Source organism: Eptesicus fuscus, chromosome 8 (genome assembly GCF_027574615.1).
Source record: "Eptesicus fuscus isolate TK198812 chromosome 8, DD_ASM_mEF_20220401, whole genome shotgun sequence".
In the NCBI taxonomy this organism is placed as follows: Eukaryota; Metazoa; Chordata; class Mammalia; order Chiroptera; family Vespertilionidae; genus Eptesicus; species Eptesicus fuscus.
The window spans coordinates 76,679,769-76,703,862 of NC_072480.1; the positions used below are offsets into that span (position 1 = coordinate 76,679,769).

The 24,094-nt window shown below is 39.6% G+C and overlaps 1 protein-coding gene and 1 pseudogene across 3 annotated transcripts in view; both read right to left on the minus strand.

Moving 5' to 3' along the window:
* The window catches only part of PSD3 (pleckstrin and Sec7 domain containing 3), a 264,762-nt gene that overhangs the window by 201,721 nt on the left and 38,947 nt on the right, over nucleotides 1-24,094 (minus strand). Inside the window, exons 2-6 of one of the 3 annotated variants that reach the window (XM_054719993.1) lie at nucleotides 14,400-14,453; nucleotides 7,231-7,434; nucleotides 7,009-7,089; nucleotides 4,130-4,242; nucleotides 1,339-1,397 (exon numbers count right to left, since the gene is read on the minus strand). In XM_054719993.1, the coding sequence (XP_054575968.1) occupies nucleotides 1,339-1,397; nucleotides 4,130-4,242; nucleotides 7,009-7,089; nucleotides 7,231-7,382 (405 nt within the window). In that variant the 5' untranslated portion in view covers nucleotides 7,383-7,434; nucleotides 14,400-14,453. Of the gene's footprint in view, nucleotides 1-1,338; nucleotides 1,398-4,129; nucleotides 4,243-7,008; nucleotides 7,090-7,230; nucleotides 7,435-11,934; nucleotides 12,038-14,399; nucleotides 14,454-24,094 lie in introns of those variants that run through there. The other 2 variants (XM_054719992.1, XM_054719991.1) reach the window with 2 other exon arrangements.
* Nucleotides 12,963-13,756, minus strand: LOC103288277 (motile sperm domain-containing protein 3-like; annotated as a pseudogene).

Here is a 24,094-nt window from a genome sequence, read left to right on the forward strand (position 1 = left end):
AGCCGAAACCGGTTTGGCTCAGTGGATAGAGCGTCGGCCTGCGGACTCAAGGGTCCCAGGTTCGATTCCGGTCAAGGGCATGTACCTTGGTTGCGGGCACATCCCCAGTAGGGGGTGTGCAAGAGGCAGCTGATCGATGTTTCTCTCTCGTCGATGTTTCTAGCTCTCTGTCCCTCTCTCTTCCCCTCTGTAAAAAATCAATAAAATATATTTTAAAAAAATGTCCATTTAAGTAAACTGTCTCTTATGTCGTAGTTGCCAAAAAGAAGTGTGATGCTTTACTTAATCTCCTTTCAATTACTCACAAGTGGTCTGAAGACAAAACCAGAGCAAATCGAGATCTGTGGTTCTGAACCTGGGGTGTCATGGCTTGTTTGGACATCAAGCATCTAAGTTATCTGAGTAAATAATAAACCTCACACCTTTATTTACTTCTACTTCAAATTATTGCAATTCATAAGATACATGTTTATTTGAAAGTATTATCAAAGTAATCCGCTTTTAATAGAAATAAATTCCCCCCAAATCTAGCAACTTCCATGGAAGTTCTATTAGATCCTCAACCTTTAAGTAAAAGATTATTGAATTCTTTTTTTTTCTCCATTATAGTTTTTCTCCATCAACAGACACTAAATACACAATACTGATATATAGATGAGATCTCAAAATACCCAAGATGAAAAAGCTTCCCCATTCTGGGATCAGTGTTATATGGGGACAGCCTTCTCAAAACTGTGTCCTTTGGCTGAAAGATTGAGAAATTGAGTGGGAGGAAAGGGAAGGGAAAGAGTTGCAACTGTTATACGGTGGGCAGAGGAGAAAGCACAGAACACTTGCTTCTCTGGCAACAGAAAAACAAGGTCAGCACAGTCCACTGACTGATCATTCCTTATAACTAGTTGGATGAATATTAGATTCGGATACTTAGTTCAAGGTTCGAATTGTTGGAATCCCAGCACTTTCATATCACGGTCTATTACCCAAGAATGTCCCCTGAAAGTATCTGCACTTTTAGTCAACTCTGCACACCTGCTACATATCACTAAGTCACTAAGCTATTCTAAATTCACCTCTTGGAAACTACAAAAGGAATTCCTAGTGAAGTACTGTGAGATTGTGAGGATAGTGTTAAAATTATGATTCTATCACTTTATCTCTTTACTTTCTATGCTAGCATGTGAAATAGTTATTTCTTTTTCCAAAGATTTATGTTTACTTACCTGCCACAAAGAGAATGGGAGAAAGGAAGGCAGAGAATAAGCATGTATGAACATAAAACCAAAGATAAGCCTGGGGCATTTTGGATTTCTGTAAGACAGTTCACAACCATACACTTACATGGCCATGGAGATCTGTGTTAAGAAGCATTATTGCACAGGTGAGACAATGGACGCCGTCTAAGGAAAGAGACAAGGACAGAAAGCATTAATTCACTATTTCCTAGACTCCTATTGTCATTAACATAGCATATATTAAGAACACAATAAATAAGAAAGCACCATACTGTAACTAGGCAAAAGTAATCACATTTGTTTGGGAGACAGAAATCAGGTAAGAATAAATCATTAAAAAGACCTCAGTGCACAACGTTGGACTCTACTGGGTAAAGTGAATTATCCCTACCTCTCAGGAGGACAATTTGATAGTACATATCTTTAAGCTTTGAAACAATGTCCTTTGACACAGCAAACTTACTTCTGGGCTTTACACTAAGGAAATAAAAATCTATACAACATACAAGGATATTCAAAGAAACACTGATTAGACTAGGGAACAAGTAAATATGACCCTCCAAAAACATAATTCTGTTATGTTTCAGTAATTTAAAATGTTGTCCAAGTATACATGTTAAAGTGGAAAGATATTTCACAATAAATTAATATACGAAAAACACATTATATATAGTATAATTCCATTTAAATGTAAATACATCTGAAATAATATGTAAGGTGATATTTAAAAGAGATTATCATCTCTAGAAAATGAGATGGTAATTTTTTTATTTATATCGTTTCAATTTTAACAACAGATATGAAAATGAATATAAATAGTTTAGTACTGTTCTTTTTTTAAAAAAAAAACTTTCTGGGAGGAAAGTGAATTAGGAAAGAAGCAAAAGTTAAAGAAAGCCACGATTTGAATCTTCCTCAGTTTACTGTTTGGGTATTACTCCTCTGGCTAACAATATATAATTAGAAATAGCTATCTTCTTTCTTGCCATTCTTTAAAGAAAACATATAGTTTGAATGGTCCAAGATACTATGAATCCGACAAAAGCAAAATACTAAAATAATCTGTGAAAATTTTAAATTTAAATATTCAGGGGGAAAAGTTGCCCAAGCCGGAAGAATTTCACACTTATATAGAAGCATTACTTTTCTTACTTTATATAAAAAAAGGAAAAAGCACTGAGTTAAGCTTCTCATTTCCAAGTCTTCTTCTTCTCTCTCTGCAATTCTCAACCCAAGTATAGTAAGACAGCGTATTTTTCCAAAGCATGCCTTTGAGTCTAGTAGGATATTTCTGTTATTAAAGTTTCTAGGTCGATGCTACTAAGTACCTAAAAGTATAGTTATCCCAGTCTCAGTTTATTATCACAAATTCTAAATACATTTAAAACAAATTCCTGAAAGTATCTGTTAACTCAGTTGATAAATATCCTATCAACAGGCAAGTGAATGCACAAATCCATCTTCCTATTACATTCCGGAATGTCATGTTAACATCTTAGGATTTGTAGAAGGTTCTAATAAAAACAACCCTTTCCTCTTCTATATCTGGCATTCTCTACTCAATGCTGACAGTGATAGAGACAGTGAATAAATTAGTCAAAGAACGGAATAAAGAAAGATGTTTCCATTTCAGAGATAGAGATGTGACTTGATTTTTTTTCAAAATATGTTTTTATTGATTTGAGAGAAAGAGGAAGGGAGAGGAAGAGAGAGAGAGAAAACATGCAACCTGGACATGTGCCCTGAACAGGAATCAAACTGGTGACCTTTTGGTACACAGGACAACACTCAACCAACTGAGCCTCACCTGCCAGGTTAACAAAGGCCAGGATTTGCATCTTCCACAGCATCTTTACTATTTGGGTATTAGTTCTCTGGCTAACAAAAGATAGACAGAAATAGTTATCTTCTTTCTTGCCATTCTTTAAACAAAACATTTAGGTTGAATGGTCCAAGATACTATGAATCAGACAAAATCAGGAATGTGACTTTAATAATCAGATAGTTGTTTATTATATTCTGAAGGATTGGGAGTGGGGCAAACAATTACTTTATTCAATATCAAATACACTTATCTTTAGTTAATTGGTAATACTGAAGCTGGGAGATAATTACCATTTCTACTGCATCTACTCTCAGTCATTTATTCCAGAATGTGTAACCCTATGGAGGATTCCCCAATGGCAAATAAATGCACTTGAGTTCAAGCCCTGAAAACTTCGCTATATTGTAGGAATTGAAATGGAGAAAGACCACTCTTCATAAGGTACATCAACAGCTAAAGCTGCTTTTTAAAAATAACACAATAAACATAAGCTAAAGTCAGTGGTCAGTGTTGTTTTGATTACTATCTAACAAAAGCACCAGAGACACACTATAAACTCCAGTGAGATCTGTAAATATTTCCAAAACTAAGTACACATGCACCTCATCAAGGAATTAGAGATCAGAAGCTGAGGAAGAGGAAATATGAAAAGAGGAATTTCATTTATTACAATCCATTTTGCACATAAAATCTCAGTGACAAAGCATAAGCAATTTTAAAAATATTGTCACACTCTGGAACTGGAAAATAGAGAAAAATAACAGTAAAGAATGTCATGCATCAATAAATATCATGCTTTTTAAAGAATATTTGATGACATGAGAAAATGCTCACAATGAAAGAGAATACCAGCAGAAAACAACTCCCTAGTGATTCTGATTTGACATTAAATATTGTACAAACAGACTAGAAAGAAGTAAATCTGACTGTTTATAATAGTTATCCTTAGAAAGAAATACTTAGATGATTTTCATTTCTCCTGTATAATTTTCCACAATCAAATGTAACTTTTATAATGAGGAAAATAATCCTTATTATAAAAAAATAAATCCAAGCATTTTCATCAGATTACCTTGTGAAGCAATGGTATCCGGATTACAATAAAAATATCTATTGGAGAAGTGTATTAAAACTCTCTCTCGTTCTTGAGTTTCTCCCACAAGAGAAAATGCTTTAAAGAAATACCTAAAAAAGAGTTGGGGGGGGTAAAATTTTAGAAAACATTACCACACTCTTTATATTTGACAGTTAAAGTTAATTCATATAAAAGCATAAGAAATTACACAAATTAAGATATGATACAGTTACTTTTTTTAAATCACTTAATAAATGGCCATTCAGTATAAATTCATACTGACATTTCAATTCTCTGAAATCGCAATGTAAAAGATGACAGGACAATAACGTGGAGGCCAATACATCAAAAAAAGCCTTGCAAAGGTAGGTAATTTCCTCAAATGACTCACGTAGCCATTTAAAAAGATCAGTTGAGTAAAAACCAAAGAATACTTAAGACTAAATACAAAACCATGTAGGCCATGTTTTAAAACTCTATATGGATCACAAGGTTTTTTTGCCATTTTGTTACATGACTAATTGCCACTGACCCACTGTTAAAATTACAGTGATACTGTGTGCATAATAGATTTCTGTTAATTTTACTTCACCTATTATCACCACATAAATAAATTGTTACAGGAGGAGGAAACTGAAAACTAAAACTCTACTTATTCCATAAGTTAGGAATAAATTAATTTGTGTATAAAACTTCTTTGAGCCCTAGCCGGTTTGGCTCAGTGGATAGAGCGTTGGCCTGCTGACTGAAGGGTCCCAGGTTCAATTCTGGCCAAGGGCACATGCCCAGCTTGCAGGCTCGATCCCCAGTGGGCGGTGCACAGGAGGCAGCCAATCAATGATTCTCTCTCAATCACTGATGTTTCTCTCTCTCTCTCCCCTCTCCATTCCTCTCTGAAATCAATAAAAATATATATTTAAAAAAAACCTTCTTTGAACAATAGAAAATATTCCCAAAACCACACACACAGCCCAAATCAGAGTCACTGAGAGTACTATCTATATATATAAGCGCCTAAGTGTCCATCCAACCATCCAGCCTGTAGATATAACATGCACTGACCAACAGGAGGCAGACGCTCAATGCATGAAGTGCACTGGTCATTTAAAAAGAAACGGCACCATGCACCTGGTGCTGACAAACCAACACTCGGCTTCCCCTAAGTGGGACACAGGCCCACCACCACTCCGGAGCAATTTGGCCCCACCAAATCGCAGCCAATGCTGCCAAGACCTCAAGGCACAAAATGCAGCCCACAGCCCAGCCCAGCCCAGCCCATAAACAGTGGCCGTGGGCGCAGGGTAATGACGTTATGTAGCAATGTCCAGCTTCCTCTCCCTAGTGACTAGCATCCTTGGAGTTCAGCCAGGAACACGACTAGCTTTATAGCCAAGTGCAAACATTTTACACGTTAATCAAATGTTTGTGAAGCATTTTCCCGTGCCTCATCTCATTTGATCCTCACAGAAGTCCTGGAGTAGGTAGGTAGGAGTCTCGGTAGAATCCTATTTTCTTTTCATTAGCAAGATGCAAATAGAGATATTAAAATATTTCTTCTAATTAATTTCCTTTCAATGTGCATGAATCCATGCATCAGGACACTAGTTACAGATAAATTCAGATGTCCCTCACTTGACAAAGTAGATGCATTCCCATGAGATGGGGAAAAAAAATACATCATTTAAAATGCTCTAAGAAATATTATTATTGAAAGAAACATACAATAAACCTTATTTCTATGATGAAAATGTTGCTCTTTATAGTCTGCTAATCTAAATTATACTGATAAAACTTTATTTTTTTCTAACTTTTAAAAAATAAACCACATAAGAAAGCAAAGCAAAAGCAAAACAAAAATATAGATCTCACCTCCACCCTTACCTGTTTTCATTGCAAAACCTATGAGTACACTTGATTCATGCAAAGAGCCACAGAAGAAGTCTCTATGTGTGTTATTATCCAAACAGCCCCACTTCACCCTGCAGGTCTCAGTTTCCTGCTTTGTAAAACTAGCAGGTTACACACATGATCTCAGAATTCCTCCAGGCTCTGACATGTTATAAACTTCATAAGATTAGATGCTGACTGGGTTCTACCTCCAGCTGCTATTAGAAATTTACAGTACAATATGGTGTGAAAACGGAGGGTCAGATTGTGTAAGTCATCTTCATATGAACACATGAGCAAAAAGTGTTACACACTTTTATAGATACTTTCTGCTGATTATGTTGATATTCATTTTTATTCCATTCATGAGTTAATTCCAAAGTATTGTCTTAAAAGGTTAACTGGTATTGTAAACAAATGCTTAGGAAAAATACCTAAAATTCTACAGTCCGTATGTAAACTGCATTTTAAAAAATTGATCACATAAAAACCAAATTCCCACAGATTCCATTTCTCCTCATGACTTATGCTGCCACCATTCTTTACGATGTCACCTACTAGATGCCGAATATGAGTTCATGTAATTTCATAAAAACAATATATTTTTCTCATTTTCTGATACATAATATTTATAATCGGAACTAAATTCACAAAGTAACTGTGGGTTAAAAAAAATAAACATCAGTCCGGCCAGCATGACTCAGTGGTTGCGCGTCGACCTATGAACTAGAAGGTCATGGTTCAATTCCCGGTCAGGGCACATGCCTGGGTTGCGGGCTCGATCCCCAGTGTGGGGCGCACAGGAGGCAGCCAATGAATAATTTTCTTTCATCATAAATGTTTCTAGCTCTCTCTCCACCTCTCTTCCTCTCTGAAATCAAATTTTTTAAAAATCTAAACAAATAAAAATCAGATTTCAGCGTCACACATTACTTTCTCTTCTTAGGAGAAATTCTTTGGAGGCAAAAAGAACAGGAATGTAATCTTACCTGAGAGACTGATCCAGCGTCATTCCTGTAAAATCAAAGAACTTCAGATATTCTTCTGCAACTAGTTTGCTAAATTCATTGCTATAAGAAAGCAAAATAGACTTGGTTATTAATATAAAAGCGCACGCGCGTGTAAACACACACACACACACACACACACACACACACACACGCGCGCGCGCGCGCGCGCGCGCGCGCGCGCGGCCTTGGGACAGAACGTACTTCTTGCCTAGGTGCTTCGCGACATCCGACCTTTTGAATCTGTCTAGTTGATAAAGGCGTTTGGCCAACCTCTTGGCTGCTTCTATGTTGCTGCTAGTGCCATTACTGAGACTTTCTGAGGGCTCCTTTTCCAGAATTTCAGTGTTCCCCATTTCAGCATGAGCCTCCAGCAGTGCTGTTTTCACCCCAGCATGGCTGCGAGAACTGAAAAGGAAGGGAAAAAAGAAGTCAAGATTTTTCTTGCATGGCAAAAAGGAAAATAGCTGAAAAAATTATCATGATATTGTAGAACCAACTAAATGAAAAAAACAATTTTAAATGAGATTGTTTTATTCGTAACCATTTGTACGCCATAAGCATCTATAGATGCAAATGGTGGACCTTTTTTAATTAAATTCAAAATATCATGGCAGTTAACTGGTTAATTATTCACAAAATATTGTCAGTTACTATTTCAATGCACTAAAGAAGTGATTGCTTACATCCTCGATAAGCAGTTCTCAAACCTGTTGGTCTCAGGACCTTTACATTTTTAAAAATATGGAGGATTCCAAAGACCTTTGATTATGTGAGTTATATCTATTGATATCCACTATATTAGTAATTAAAATAGAAAATTTTCAAATATTAATTCATTTAAAAATAAACCATTTCAAGAAAATAAATAATATATTCTTATTAAAGATAACTATATTTTCCAAAACAACAAAGTTCAGAATTACGGTTTTCCACACAACCATAATTCTCATTTTTTACACATTTCTTTAATGGCTGGCTTACTGGAAGACATCTGCATCCTCACAGCCACTTCGACATTCAAGCTGTAATAACATATTGATTTGGTGAAATAGATTAAGAAAATCCAGCATCAGATAGATATTTAGTTAATTTTAATATCCTTTTCAGGTCATTGTAGATATTATTTTCTGATATGACACCCAAATAAGACAGTGGTAAGTTCTTAAAGGTTAGTTGCAATAGAGAATCTAAACTGTATCAATGAATGTTTTGTAGGAATATTAAAATCTATCTTACATTTTGAATGGATCTTTTACCAGAAATGATTCTGCAACATGCAATGGTCATTTGCAAAATATCTGTTGACATATTTCATTATGCAATATGAAGAAAAATCACATTCATTAATGTCACCACTAATAATATCTTCAGAAAAGTCTAAGAATTGGGAAGTTGTCGAATTTTTGGTACAGAGATAAGTTTTCTAAACTTCTAATTTTTGATGGAAAGCTCACATTTTATCATTGGCAACAAAAATTGCCAGTTGTTGTCCCTAAAGTGATAGACACACTCTATTAATTTCCAAGAAAATGTTTGCCAGTAACGTAGTTTTCCCGTCAGACTTTGAAGGAAAAACGGCACTCCATGAAAAAAGGGAGTGGTTTACAGTTCACAACTCTAATTACGTCCAAGTGCTTTTCCTGGAGACGACCATCAGGAGCGGAAGTGCTTTATGTATATTTTCCATTTCATCCCATGAGAAATGAAAAAGGCATGTAGTCAAGGGATGAAATGTAATTAATGTGTACTGCTTTATCAAGGATATTTTTAGGTTAAACTGATCTGTTTTTATTTCAAGTGCATGGTAGTAAAGTGCAATACAGCAATTAGAATAGTTTGGTGCTACTCCCTGGATTAATGCGAAGACACTCCCTCCCACTGCTTTTGTACCATCAGTGCAAATATCAACACAGTGAAACAGGAAAATAATGCTGTGCTGTTATTATAAAATAACTTTGATCTCACAAACCAACTGAAGGGTCTTGGTAAGCCCCACAGATCATACTGTGAAACTTCTGTTCTAGAAAGGAGTCTGTGGCTAGCTGTAGAATGCTACATCATGCAGACACAGAAGCCAATGAACTGATATGCATATATGCATAACCTATGGACACAGACAATAGTGTGGTGAAGACCTGGGAAGGGGGTGGGAGTGGAGTGGAAGGGGTTAATAGAAAACAAGGGCACATCTGTAATACTTTCAATAAAGATAAATTTTAAAATATCCTATCTGATAATAGAGTAACATGTAAATTACCATCACTCCGCTATGCCCACGATTGGGCGGCGGGAGGCTGGGGGGCGGGACTCGGGGTGGCCTATCCGGCCAGTGAGAGGCACGAATCCGCGGCCACTGAGGGGAGCTACCCTGCTGTTGAGAGGCACAGGGGGCGGGACTCCCGCCCCCTGTGCCTCTCAATGGCCAGATCCGCGGCCGCTGAGGGGGCCTGCGGCGGACACCCAGCTGCGCGCCTCTCAACAGCAGGGTAGCCAGGTGTCCGCGGCAGCCCCCCTCAGCGGCCGCGGACCATCGAGAGTGGGGGAGCTGGGTGCCTGTCTGCTCCAGCACCAGCGGACAGGCACCCAGCTCCACCGCGAAAAGCAAAAGCGTGTAGGGGACCCTACACTAACATGATTCAATCATGCACTGGGCCTCTAGTATATTTTATAAAAAACAATACAATGAAAGGAAATTATCCATCACTTTTTTCTGAGTAATGAAAATAAATGGTTGATTTTCTTAAAAAAATAAAACCAATGAGAACACAGTAATTTCCAAATCTTCGTTTTAACTTGGTAATAAAACAGTTATTTCATGATGAACTACTGTGCGTAAGTAGCCTTCCAATACATTTACAACAGACGCTAGACAGTCAGAATGTTTCTGTTAACGAACCAGACAGTAATTATTTTGGACTTGCAGGCCACATAAAGCCCCTATCACACATTGCTTTGTTTCTGTTGTTATTTTACAGCCTTTAAAAACTTAAGAGCCATTTCAGGCAAGGCTGAATGAGGTCCATAGGCTAGTTTGTGTGTCCTTGCCCTATGCCAGTGATGGCGAACCTATGACACGCGTGTCAGCACTGACACGCGTAGCCATTTCTGATGACACGGCGGCCGCATGCCGAGGATGAAACATTTGCGACTAGAGTCTTGGAGTTAGTTTTTTCCTCAAAGTGACACAGTACCTGAGTTATGCTCAGTTTTTTGGCGAAGTTTGACACACCAAGCTCAAAAGGTTGCCCATCACTGCCCTATGCCATACTTCTTTAACTTGGTAAATAGTAAGTATAATAACCATTTATTGTCTAAAACAAGACACTCTGAAGAGGGAACAGGGATGACCAATCATTCCATATCTAATTGTAATTATTACAAGTAAAATAAGCATTAGAAATTCACTGTAAATTTACATCATGTAATAAATACAAAAATCACATTAGCAAAGATGAGTATTTTAAAAACTGCTCAATCTCTATTTTGTCACCTATTCTATCTAAATTATAATTTCCCATTTTTCACTGATCCACCAAATAAGTGTTAGCCTGGCAGCTTCACTCTACCACTGAAATGTAGTTGGGCTACTGCACAACCAGCTGATACACCAAGTAGCTCCTAGGAGCAAAGTCCCTGACTTCCCCCACCCCTGCCAGACCTGAGGGAGTTAACTGTCCCCAGCAGCCCCTCCCCAAGCTCACTTTCCCAGCTACTTGCTGTCCTGAAGGGGACTATCAGGAAAGGAGAAAAGAAAGGTTATCCCACACTGTCTCTGAGACTCAATCAACTACAGGAAAATTCTGTTCTATGCACATGCGAATCACACCTTCCAGAAGAGACTTTGGAGAAGCTGGAAATACAAGGTGGGGGTTTATCAAACCCATGTTGACTTATTTTACTGCAACTATTCATGGTATTACCTCATTTTCTTAAAGTCAAAGTCAATTGTGAAAATGTAGTCAATTCCAGGACAACAGACACAAACTAGAGCTGATCCAGGAGAACCAGGATGCCTGGTAACCTCCTTTAACAAGTTCCCAACAAAAATACCTACAAATACAATAAATTGCTTCATCATGGTGAAACCTTCATGCAAATACATTTAGATATTTTTTTCATTCTAAACCTTCCTTTAGAGAATTGACATTACCCAGCCAGTTCTGTGAAATTTATCTTATCGGAAATTGAATATTTAATTATTATATATGGCAAATCTATAATAATCAAACTCATAGAAGAAATTTCTTTTAAAGACAATTTTGTGTTTTCTCACATTAAGTGGTGAAATGTAAAATATTTATTCCAAGAATGATTTTAGTTCAAATCAAGTAATTTTTATAAATAAATAAAAATATCCCTGGAATTGTGTTCCCATGCCTTCTCTTACTCTATAATTAGCTATCATGTTGGAGGAAAATGTCAAAGAAAGGATTTTCTTCTCAGTTAAACTGGTACTATTGTTCACTTCTCAGGGCAAATTCATGGCATATACTTAATCACTACAGGCAAACATGTAGTTTATACATCATACTGCAAAGATGTTGTTTAAATACAAGATACTTATCCTAAGGAGCATATTTTTTAAATGTAGTAGCCAAAATTATTCCTGTTGTTCATGTTTCTCATTCCTCACATTTGCCTCCTCTTCCTACCAGCTTTCCCAGTCCAGTCTATTTCTCATTTTCCTCACATTCACCAGGAGGTAATATTAAAATCTGTAGGCATCAGATTTCTCTGGATTTTAGTAAAAAAAAAGAAAATTAAGAATAAAGTGAGGTTTAATACCTACATTCCTAGATGGCTTCATTCTGTCCCATTTCACAATTTACCAGGTTATTTGAATGAGAACAGAGATTGCTCCTTTTAAATCTGAATGTCTGCAAAAACATGGCAAGACAAACTCACCAGCAATAAGACAGACACCAAGAGAAGCTCATCATGGAGCCCAGGGTGCGCATGGGCCATACTTCCTCTGCTCAGCCCCTTCCCAGGATCCATTCGCCCACAACTCCAGCGTCTGCTGGTCTTCTAGGCATTCCAAAGAACTGGCTCCCTGTGAGGTCACATTACTATGACCTCACATTCTCAGCAGAGTGTTTATTGTTGGGGCTTTTGTAATGCTTTCAGAGCCTCAATAAAAACAGGAGCCAGAACACAGGGGCCACTGTATATGAAGAATATAAACAACAATGGCAGCCCGGCCTTGTTCACATTGGATCAAGCAGAATGGATGGTCCCTCTCCGAGAGAATGACACCCATTTTGTTTCCTGGAATACACAAGACACTGTCCATCTAGTCTGTTGACTATTGGATGCTTTCAATGGTTTGAATTTCCCCTTTTCTATAGTTCCATTTTTCTTCTTAGTAATCTCATAAGGTGAAATCCCTACCAGTGACTTAAATGTAGAAAACATTTCCCAAAAGATTCTCCCTGTGTTCTATCAAACGCTTGTACCTCACACCTCCAAACAAACCTGGTAACACTAAAAAAAATAATCAGATCATTGAGTCTGACCACCAAGCCTTTCATGACCTTTAATTTTTTATTTTTTATCAAATTAGGATTACCAGGTTTTTCAAATAAAAATAATAAGACACCCACCTAGATTTGAATTTCAGATAAGCAAAAAAATAATTTTTAGTATATTTCAAATATTGCATGGGCATACTGAACACTATAATATTATTCCTTGCTTATCTAGAAATTCAGATTTAACTGGACTATATCTCCTGAAATGTTTGTTCTCCTCAGCTTAGTTGAAGAATTCCAATAATGGTGTTCTCTGACCGTGAATTGGTAGTGTTTTCCATAATCACACTACCTCCCAGGTTTGTGTGTAGTTGTTTTTTGTGGGTTTTCTTTTTTCAGTTTAATTTTGCAAGTTTATTTTATTCAACTTGGAAAATGAATACAAATCCCTGGGTACTTTTGTCAGGGGTGAAGGGGGTGGCAGGAAGAAGAAGGGAGTAGGAGTCCAGGCAAGGTATGAGCATCACAGTGGCGGTCCCATGTCCACATCCCTGCCGGGGAGGGGTGGAGGTCGGGCAGGGGGCTCAGGTCCGGAGAAAGACCATGGTAAAGAGGCCCAAGTTGTAGGTCGCCACCAACTTTTGTCCCAGGGAGACATGCAGGATTTGGGATAGCTGGCTGCCGAGTTCATCCTGGAGTGGGAGCAGCAGGAAGGCCACCGGGACTATGCCGGTCAGCAAGAACAGGAGGAAGGAGCTGGTGGCCTGCTGTGGGTGGGATTTCTCAGGTAGGCGTCTGGTTGTGGGTGGTGCTGTCCAGGAAGGAGGCCCAGGTGAGGCATTGGGTGAGGCTGTCCCTGAAGTTCAAGGGGGTAGGCTGGGGTCCTCAAAACCGAGGTGATGTCCTTGTGCCCCAACACTCAGCCCTCAGCTCCCTCCTCAGACAGCTCAATGCATAGCCGTCCTGGACATCACAGTGGCTGGCACAGGGGGCCACGTGGCGAATCCTTCTGCATCAAACACTGTGTATTCGGCAGGTGCCGTGCACAGAACTCTGAAGCGAAGCGCGGCTCCCGTGGGGTTACAGAGGGTCAGCAGCTGCCGGGGTCTGCTGCGTTGTTCCGCCCTGAACACTAGATCCGGGGGAAAGACGAGGATCGGAACGACAGGGCCCCAGGGAGGAGGGCCACACCAGGACCCCTGCCCCGCAGCCCAGGGACCCCCCAGCTCCTGGGCCTGGGGCGCCCCGTGGAGCATGCAGGCTCTGTCTAGGTGGTGGGGCATCTGAGGGCTGAGCTCGGGGGAAAGGGCCTGGAATCTAGCGCCTCTGGTCACAACACCTGTCAATCAATTTGTGAGCAGAGGAGGCTGCACCTGCCCCCGAGGCCCTTTGGGCACTTCCGCCACACCTCCAGGTTTGTTTTGACTTGCTTCTGTGATTTAATTTTTATTCCTACTAGTGTTCTACAGTTTTATCAAGACCTTCTCTCACTGGCCTAGGACCCACCAATTCTTCTCTGCATACAAAAGGAAGACCCTCTTTTCTGTCTGCTCGGCCTTTCCCCCCGGCCTGCATACTGTCGCCACAGATGTGATCGCATGCCTCCTCTTTCAGATTTATCACCTTCCACTGTCCTCACACTTAGGCCACACAGAAATATTACCTGTGCTTTTATACCCCTTTCACATGTTCCCTTTGCCACTCTTGTTGCCTCCACCCCCAAATTCTGGGCTACCCAAAATTCTGCAAATTCTTCCTGATCCTATGCGAGTCCAGGTGAAATAACTACTTTTCTAAGAATCATACTCCAACTCCCCCTGCTGCATTTTCAGAGCACAAGATAGATACTTTTATTATAGCTCTGCCTTTAAAAAAACCCCATCTCTTATCTACCAATACCTTGAATTTCATTTTGTATCCACATCACAAGAGTAGATCGAAGTTATTCAATATCTGTCAAAAAATGCAAGAACTGGTCAATGATCTGTCTCCATGTCCTCTATGCTCTGCTATCAATGACATGCAGCACAAACTTCTAATTCATTATAACTAAACCTGGGGAAAATTCTTGAGACCAACATCAGCAGAGGGCACTAACTATACTATCTTATTTCCTATTTATTTTGAATTTAAATTTTGAAAAAAATCTTTAAATTATTTAATTGTGGTACTAAAGCTAGAATAAATAAACTAAGCTAAGGTGTCAAAGTTTTTCCTCTTGCATTTATAAAATATGGCCTGGGATATACATACAAAACAACACGCAAAACAACAACAAACACCCCCCTTGTTCAATTTTATAGACAGGGTGGAACAAAAGTAGGTTTACAGTTGGGAATACACCAAACACAGTTTATTCTTGTATTATTACTTGTTAATTATTGTATTATTTTCCAGATGAACAACTATAAACTTATGTTGGCCCCACCCTGTATAAGCATGGCAAAGGCAATTCAGAGGAATCCCCAAGAGTGGAAAGAAATGACGCCAGTTGCAAGTGTGATAAAAAGACCAGAGAGAGCAATATGACCCTGTTGTCATTCTTCAGGCAGAAGATACAGACACAGAGTCTGAGACCAACAGATTCGAGAAAGCTAAGTCAAATGCACAGCTTTCGTGGTCGGAATGAAAGTCAAGAAGAGGTCTAAGTAACATCATATGAAAGATACACTTAAAACCTTGAAGCATAAATTGTCACCAAGAAAGTTAATCTTATTAGCTATCATTATCTATGGCGTCCATTCTTCCGGCATTGCACAGATGTACATAATCCAATGTTGAAGGATACATCAATGAGAAAAGATTCAGAACAACTACAACATCTCCAGTATTAGCATTCACCTGACAGCATCTCACATAAGTAACTATGTGCCAGCCACCAGACAAGTGTGTCCTAGGGATTGTCTCTTTTGATCCTCAACCTTACGAAGTGATAGACCCATTTCACAGATGGAAGCTGAGGCACAGGGCTGGACATGGGCAGTGGGACTCCGGTACTCAAGTCCTTTAAACCCTCTACTATATTCATTTTACTATTGCTAGTCATTGTCTGGTATGATTCAACAAATACTAACAAATTCCCTAGCATGTGCCAAGCAATGCTTTAGGTGTTTGGAATACTTCAGTAAACAAAATAAAAGGACAAAACAAAACACACACACACACACACACACACAACACAAACACACACACACACAACCACACCCTTCTATTGAGGGGAGCTAAAAATAAACCACAGACATAATCAATGAGCATATAATATGCTTGAACAGGGGTGGGAACTTCCGGCCCACAAGCCATGTAAGGCCTGTGAAATCATTTGGTCTGGCCCTGCCAAGGCATTAGGGGTGAGTTAATGAAATGTGTGACCACATATAACAGGCTAATTTTTAAGTCGATAATTTTATAAGGCCCATTAATGATGTTATAAATATCCAAATGCTCTTGGCAAAAAAAGGTCCCCCACCCCTGTGCTAGAAGGTGATAACTGCTATAGGGAAGAAAAAAATAGAGCAAAAAAAGAAGAGATCAGAGCTCCCAGTTTTGGGATGAGTGACTTTTTTTATATATAAAGTGGTCATGGGAGGTCTGAAGAAATTGAAAGGCACAGTTGCCATCAACTTAGATGGGGAAGGTCAAAGTTGGCACAAGTTTTGAGAGAAAAAAGTTCCATTTAGATGATTATTAGATATCGAAGTAGACAGCCTGATAGGAGGATATGTGAACCTTCCAGACAAGACATGTGCCCACTCCAGGGAATTCCCACTCTGCTGGCCTGAAGTGGCCTCAGCACTTTTCTTTTTAAGGTCCAAGATGATTCTGAGGTGATGTCAGGACTCTTGAGTCACCACTGCAATCCATGAGGAACCACTCTAGGCCTATCCTGGGGAAAAGGTAAGGAATCGGACTTGGATTTGGGGAAGATCACTTTTGCTTATAGCATGGAGGAAAAAGAGCAGGGAGACAAAATTGAAGGCCAAGAAATCACCTAGGAAAGTTCTCAAAACAGTCTGGTCAAGAGATAAGAAACTAAACTGAAAGTAAGTTCATGCAAATATAAAGAAAAAGCCTGCTCTGAAAGATATTTAGAAAGTAAAATGAAAGAACATAATGGGTGATTTGGGATATGTGTTGAGTGGTGTTGACAGAGAGGGCAAAGGCTAACTCTGACTTAGAAGCTGGGCAGAATGTGATGCCCCAACCAAGATAATGAATGCAAGAGGAAGAGAGGGGTGTATAACATTGTGTCTATATGCAGAGGAACAGGAGACAGAAGGAGAAAAGGCCATGAGTTCGGTTAAAAGACATGAGAAGTTTAGGGTGTCCACAGGATGTCCAGGCAAGCTGTCTGGTAGCCACAGCAACCATCCCCTACCTGTGGAAACTCAGTACAGGAATAGTTGTCACCCCACATTGGGGTAGGAGCCCCTGTGAGAGGCTGTCGTGTGCCATATGACCAAGGAACCCTGAAATGTGCCAACACAGAAATATCGGGCACTGCATTCATCTGAACACGATTGCATTGTAGCAGAATTAGGATTTATTAGTGGGATTCTACTTGCAAGTGTTCAATTTGCCAACGAGTAACAATTATTAATTTAGAAGATGTTAAAAGCAAGTTCCATCCAAGTAAACCGCCAAGGTTCAAACATTGGTTCCATCAGTCACCATTTGAGACTTTGGGTAAGTTCATTCTTCTCTGTGAGCCTTAGTTTTCTCATCTACAGTATGAAATGGAGATAGCAGACCAAACCTCATGCTGTTGTGAAGATTAAGTGAGAAGTTCCATGTAAATGCTCAGTACACTGTCAGCTCCCATCACTAGATCCATTTTCATCCCTACTCCTACCCCTACATCATTAAGATTCAAATTGCTTGGTTATTTGTATGACTGCGTGAGATAATGACATCTGACAGTATTTTATTTAATGTAAACTGCTATTTGTACTGTATTCAAATGTTAGTTAGCTTCCAGTAGAAATTAATACTGACTTAAATTGCCCCAAATGAACCCATTTTTGACGCACAAAGAATACGTTTTCTTTTTAAGAGACTTAATCTTTCTTATACATGATGATTTCAGGGCCTTTCAAAGAAAACCATAAACAATACCTAATGGTCAAAATTCCTAATAGCTATCTCTCTGTTTAGCACAGAGGCCAAAATTCAATCTTCGCCAATGGAGAATTTTAAGAAGTGTCATCCAGAGGTTCTGTCTCCTCGGCCTACCTTTTAAAGCACCTTCACTTTGCTCAGCCCTGCATTCATGATTCCAGAAGAGGGCACCAGCGTGCAGGCAGTGGCACAGAAACTGGCCAAACACACCAGTGAAGGAAGTAGGCTGCTTTTGCCGTAGAAGCACAGATTTCCAATAAATGAGCGAATTCTTCATTCCAGAGGTTCCTACTCCTCTGGAGGCATGAGCCAGCTGATGAAGGTTGTCATGTTTTTGCCTTGTGGGTTTGTTTTGTTTTTTGACACTAAATTGCAGCTTTTCTGGGCCAGTTCTCATATGAAAATGTAGTATCTGCAATATTACCAAGTCAGCTTCAGTGCAACCACATCATTTGAGATGACTCCTTTGCAAAGCAATTGTTACTGGATGTCCAGTTTGGGAATAAAAAGAAATAATGACGCAAAATCATGTGCAGGTTCACGATCTGCACAGAAGCTTCTTTGTGCAAACTGGGATCAGTGAATCCCAATTCAGTGGGCAAGAAAGGGAGAATGAATCATTTGCATGGACTAACTTGTTTTCCTGAAATGCTCTAAAAATGTCAGTGGACACTGAGTTTATATCCTCCATGGAAACAGCCTCTGGCTACGTTACTTCACTGCCTTGATGCGGCATTAAAAATCTCATATCACTCTCCACCCTAGCAAAAGGAAATCAAGCAAAGGGGCAACTGCAGAGTATTTCCTTGTAAATTAAGGAGTAGCCAGCCTGAAATTGACCATGTCCTTTAATGACGGTGATTGATACACTGCACACACTGCTGGAGACAGAGCGGTCTGGATTTAGACCACGCACTCCCGCATCTTACCCAGAAAATCACTTGCTTATCCAGGCCAAGATATCCCTTCCTGCTTCTCCAAATTCAAATGAACTAATTTATAGAAATTCATTTAAAGGGAGGTGTTAACATTATCAATAAAGAAATACATCACAAACTTAAACTTAGGAAGAATATTTACTACACCACAGAGTGAGATCAGGGCTATCTCTCTAAAGAAAATTTATAAAAAAGAAATGTCAAATTGTTACAAGTCAGAATTGCCTGGACTAGTTCCTCTGCTTTTTTTCTCTCTAAAATCCTTACCAATTAAAAAGAGAGAGACAAACAGCACAAATAATACTCATATATACTTCCTATACAACAAGAAAACTAATGACAATGGCTGTTTACGTGTAATGCTTAATTCATTATTCCCTAGTGCGTCCCTCCAGAGAGGCCCATTCAGTGATAAAATCATTAAAGAAGAGTCAATTCAAAAGCAATAAATTCCCAAACAGCCCTCTGAAAACCCAATATATGCTTCATTATTAGTTAAGTTATAATTATCAAAATTTTTTCTGGTTTCTCTTTTCTCATATGCAATTATCTGAAACTTAAAAATAATTAGTTTTCTATCACTGATTGGTTACATATTAAGGAAAAGTTCTAATTGAAAAATAATGGCTTTAAAGTGCCACATTCTGCCCCATCGCACCCTGAGGGAAAAGAATGGTCAATTTCAATTTTAAAAATATGAAGTACTGAACTACTTTCAACTGGATCTTAAACCATCTTCTAATTATTCGTATTAATGGATGTTCCACACATTTTAGAACGCAATGAATAATTTTATGGAGAAATTTCTCTGTGGTCCACATGTTTGCTGGGTTGGATTAATATTGGTATACCATATATTCACTGGCCGCCAGAAACTGGGCAGCAAAAGTAGGAAGAAGGCGGGCACAGAAGTTCATTAAGGTTTGGCTTGTGAGGGAATGTACAAACGTGGACCAACCTAAAGAGCAATAGATACTCTACAAATTATATGACCCTTACATGGTTAGTGAATGCAATTTTAATATTGTACAGTTTGTTATATAGTTTCCCATCAAGCGCTGTCCTGTCAATCTCTCTGTCCTGCTGAGCACAAAGCATAACATGCCAGTCAGGGGTGGGACAGCTCTTGTCCACCTGGCAGGCAGTGGCCAAGGAGTCTGAACTGTTGAGTGGGTTGTTGTTTTTCAGTCAATCCCTGCTAGAGGTCTCAGTGTAGAACGTATTTCTGTTTAATGTAATTTACAACATTAGGAATAAGCAAGTAAAAATTAGCATAAACGTAAGTATCCTATCCCTAAACAAAACATTGCAATCACCCAAAAGTATACTTATTATCAGAATTTCACTTGATCAAATACCAGCCCTTGCACATCGAGGTATTAAATACTATTATCTAGCCAGACGATATTAGACTGGTTCTACTCTCCCCTGTTGTCTCTTCCTTTTCTAACTCTTCCATCTTCTGAAGAACAAGAGGTTTTAGGAGTACTCTGTGGTTACTGTCCAATTTTTACCATTAGTGCTTTCTGCCCTCCCTCCAAATTCTTACAAATACCTCTTTTTCGCTGTTTGGTAGTACGGCTCGGCTTCACTGTGATGCACTCAGAACTGCACATCTGCCAGCAGGGACCCTCTCCTGCAGCCACGCTCACTCCAGGGCTGTGAAATCTCACCTTGCAAATACCTTCTGCAGTCTGCACGCTCCATGCAGTCTTCCTACCGCGGCTGTCAGCATATCCTCCCCATCCTGCGTTGCCCTGAGGTGCTAACTGCAATTGTACTGAAAGCCGCTGTCATCTGATACGGGAGGGTTTCTCAGATTCACTTAACAAATTTTGTGTGCAATTTTAAAGAGAAAGAATTAACTCCCTGATGAAAGTATAGGAAGATCAGTAGGAAGAAGTCAGGAAGATCATCCCCTAAGGAAATAAAATCCTACCTCTGGGTTCTCATCTTCTTACAAGTATCCAGCTCATCTGGGGACAGATCCAAGGGGCCATCCTAATCTGGGGCTATGGGCATAACCAGGGACTTTTCCACTCTTTATTGCCTATGATGAATTAGTTAGCAGGAATACCCACACACATTTTTGCCTTGACAAATTTTATAAACGCATCTATAACAACTCTGTGATATTTTATAAAGGAGGAAACACACCTGAGGATGTTAAGTAACTTCACATGGTGACGCTGCCAGCAAATGGCAAAGCTGGGATTAGAGTTCGAGCCGACAGTTTTACTTGCAGAGTTTAAGCTCATAACCAATACACTGTGTGGCCTTTCTTCTGTGCTCTCTACTATAGGTATAAGGTTGGTATCGAGGAATAAAAATGTCTACTTTTTAAAAGACATCCATATGACTAATCAAACAGGCTAGTTATATAATTAAGTATACACAAATAAGTTTTCTTAAATTCTTTCTGCAATTACTTCTTAAAGCACCCACTATGCACTGGACATACTTCTAGGTGCTGGGAGTATAGCAATGGCCATGAAGTCCTGTCCTTGTGCAGTTTTACTTTCTAAAAGAGGAGACAGTACACCTTTACCTTCCACAAATGCTTGCTGAATATCTGTTATGAGTCACATATTGTCCTAGGTAAATATTAGGTGTTCAGTACATGGAACAGAGAAAGGCCTTGCCTTCGTAGAGCTAACATTTGGACAGTGATAGTGGTAAGTGCCTCAGCCCGATGAAGGAACAGGAAGGTTAGGGTTGCTATTTTATTCATGGCACCAAATACACTATCCCCATATATACCTCTTCTTTCTTCTAAAATAAAAAATTACATGTCAGATGACTAAGTTCAGATGTTAATAAGTCTAGAGAACAAGAATATTTTATTGCCCACCTTCTCCAAGATCCTGGCACCACTTAACTCCTATCCTAGCATATAAATGCACTCAAAAGTGATGAATCAACCCAGTCAATCAGCTCTATAAAACTGTTATTTAAGCTTTATTCTTTAATTTTATTTCGGAAATGTATAATAAGTAATATCACTCTGGTTTTATAAAGCAGCAAGAAAAGGAGGGAGGGGAGAGGAAGAAAGGGCAATGAAAAGAAAACACTAACCAAGCCAATAGCTAGAAAATCACCCAAGAAGCTAAAAAAGAAAAACCTACCAATCTGGGACTTCCACTCGGAGGATACGCTCCTTTCTTTGGGGTCTGTAGAAAACAGATTTCACTTCGCTGCCATTCTTAAAATTCATTTTCCAATTTCTCCTTCAACTATAATCAAATCATCTAGACAGTCTTACTTTCACAATCTGAATTCCTATCCTTGGAATTAGAGCAGATAAAACCTAACATACTTTAAGTCAATCTCATCAGTCCTATTAAAAGATCTTTACTCCACGACTTAAAATAAAAAGAAGTACAAGTCAAGTAGCTATAATAGCAAAGGTGTGACTTCTCCCCTCCCCTTTATCCACCAGAGGTGTTAAAAGTCCTGTCCTCCTGGCTTTGTGGTCCTGCCCCGTGGCATTCTCAAGTCCACAATTTGCTGCAATGCCACCAACTCCAAGTCCCCAAGAGATGACGTTTCTGCACCTTGTCACAGCGTTGTCACATGCTACTCACTTCACAGCAACCAAAATACTTACAGAAATAACTCCCACTGATACCATTTAAAACTTGCCAAAGTTTGGGAAAGCTCATTATTATAAACTAGAGGCCCAATGCATGAAATTCGTGCAAGGGTAGGCCTTCCTTCCCCCAGCTGCTGGCACCGGCTTCCCTCCAGTTACTGGCACCGGCTTCCCTCCAGCTGCCGGCACCCGGGACCTGGGCTTCCCCAAACTGCCGGCAGCTGCCGGCCCCACCGCCCACCCACACCTGCCTTGGCCTGGTGCTGCCTGTGTCTGCTGCCACCCTCCCCCTTCCCCCTTGATTGACTGCCCCGCCGGCTGGTGGGCTGGGCCTCCCTCTGCGAGGCGATTGTGAGGCAATGGCGCCCCCCCCCCCCAAAAAAAAAATCACATCACACCCGCCTTGGCTGGCCTGGTGCCAGTGCGTGTCATAGCATGGTTGTCCAGACGGTCGTTCTGCTGTTCGGTCATTCAGTCGATTTGCATATTACGCTTTTATTATTATAGATGAGGGCACCACTACCTGCTCTCTCCCCTTACAGTTACAGGTAATGCTTTATACTAAATCACACACAGACACACACACACACACACAAGCTCACAAATGTCTCCTAATACTCGGCATAAGGCCTAAAAAGCACTCTAAACTTAACGGAAGAAAAAAGTGAGGCTCAGAAAGACTGACTTTCCCAAAGACACAAAGCTATGTAGATACAAAGCTGGAATTGAACATCTGTCTTCAATCCTAGAGGACTTGACATAGTAAACAACCCATTGCACTAACAGAGAACTCAAATAAAACTGAAAGGCAAAAATCGCTAAGAAAAAAATAAGTATGGGTTAGGAGACTCAAACAGACCTAGGCCTACAGAATACTGGCGCACTCCTAGCAGGGGGTTCACCTCACTGTTCCTAGCACACTGTTCTCATCACTGGCTGATCAAGTCTCCAGTTCACTTCCACTGCATCTTTCACCACGCAGCCCCTTTGCTCAGGCTACTGCTCCCTCGGCCTCACGTGTCCTTCCTCCTTTCCAGCACATGGAAATCCACTCACTCCTCCAGGCTCATTTCCAACGCCTCCCCAAACACACGACTGACTTGACTTGCAGCCCCAGAGCACTTCTGTCGTGCCTCTAACAGGATACTTCTTCAGTTCTGTCTGAAAATAAAATAATGCATGTGAGATGAATGAAAAGATACTCTGAAGTTTGAGAGAAATTTTTATCAGAATTTTAAAACAAGTCTTTAAAAGACTAGCATCTCACAAAACCTGATGGGCAAAAAGCACAACCATTTTTTCTCCTCAAGAAAGCTCTAGAGACACCAAACCTTAGTGCTTTTCTATTGATGAATGAGCCCTCTGGACCCTCTGAACCCTAGATTCCACAAGTGGTAAAGGTAAAAAAAATGTGTTCAAGTTCTGCTTGGTCTCCCTGATTATAAACTCCAATGGATCATATCTAAAACATCCAGTTTGGCTCAGTGGATAGTGCATCAGCCTGTGGACTAAAGAGTCCCAGGTTCGATTCTGGTCAAGGGCACATACTCAGGTTGCTGGCTCCATCCCCAGTAGGGGGTGTGCAGGAGGCAGCCGATCAATGATTCTCTCTCTTCATTGATGTTTCTATCTCTCTCCCTCTCCCTTTCTCTCTGAAATCAATAAAACTATATATATATTTTTTTTAAATAAATAAAACATCCATTTTGGGTGAATCTAGCCTTACAGCTCCTGGGCATTTCTTTTAGCTATTTCCCAGGAAGACACAGACAATGCATACTACAACTCATTTAAAAAAATAATAATAAAAGTTACCTTCTGTGATTAATACCAGAGAAATAGATATTTAATAAGCATCAAAGTACCTTTGGCCATTATAGCATCAACTAATTTCTTTTGGTGGTTTTTGAGCCAGCTTCAAAAAGAAATCAGTTCTCAACCATAGTTGA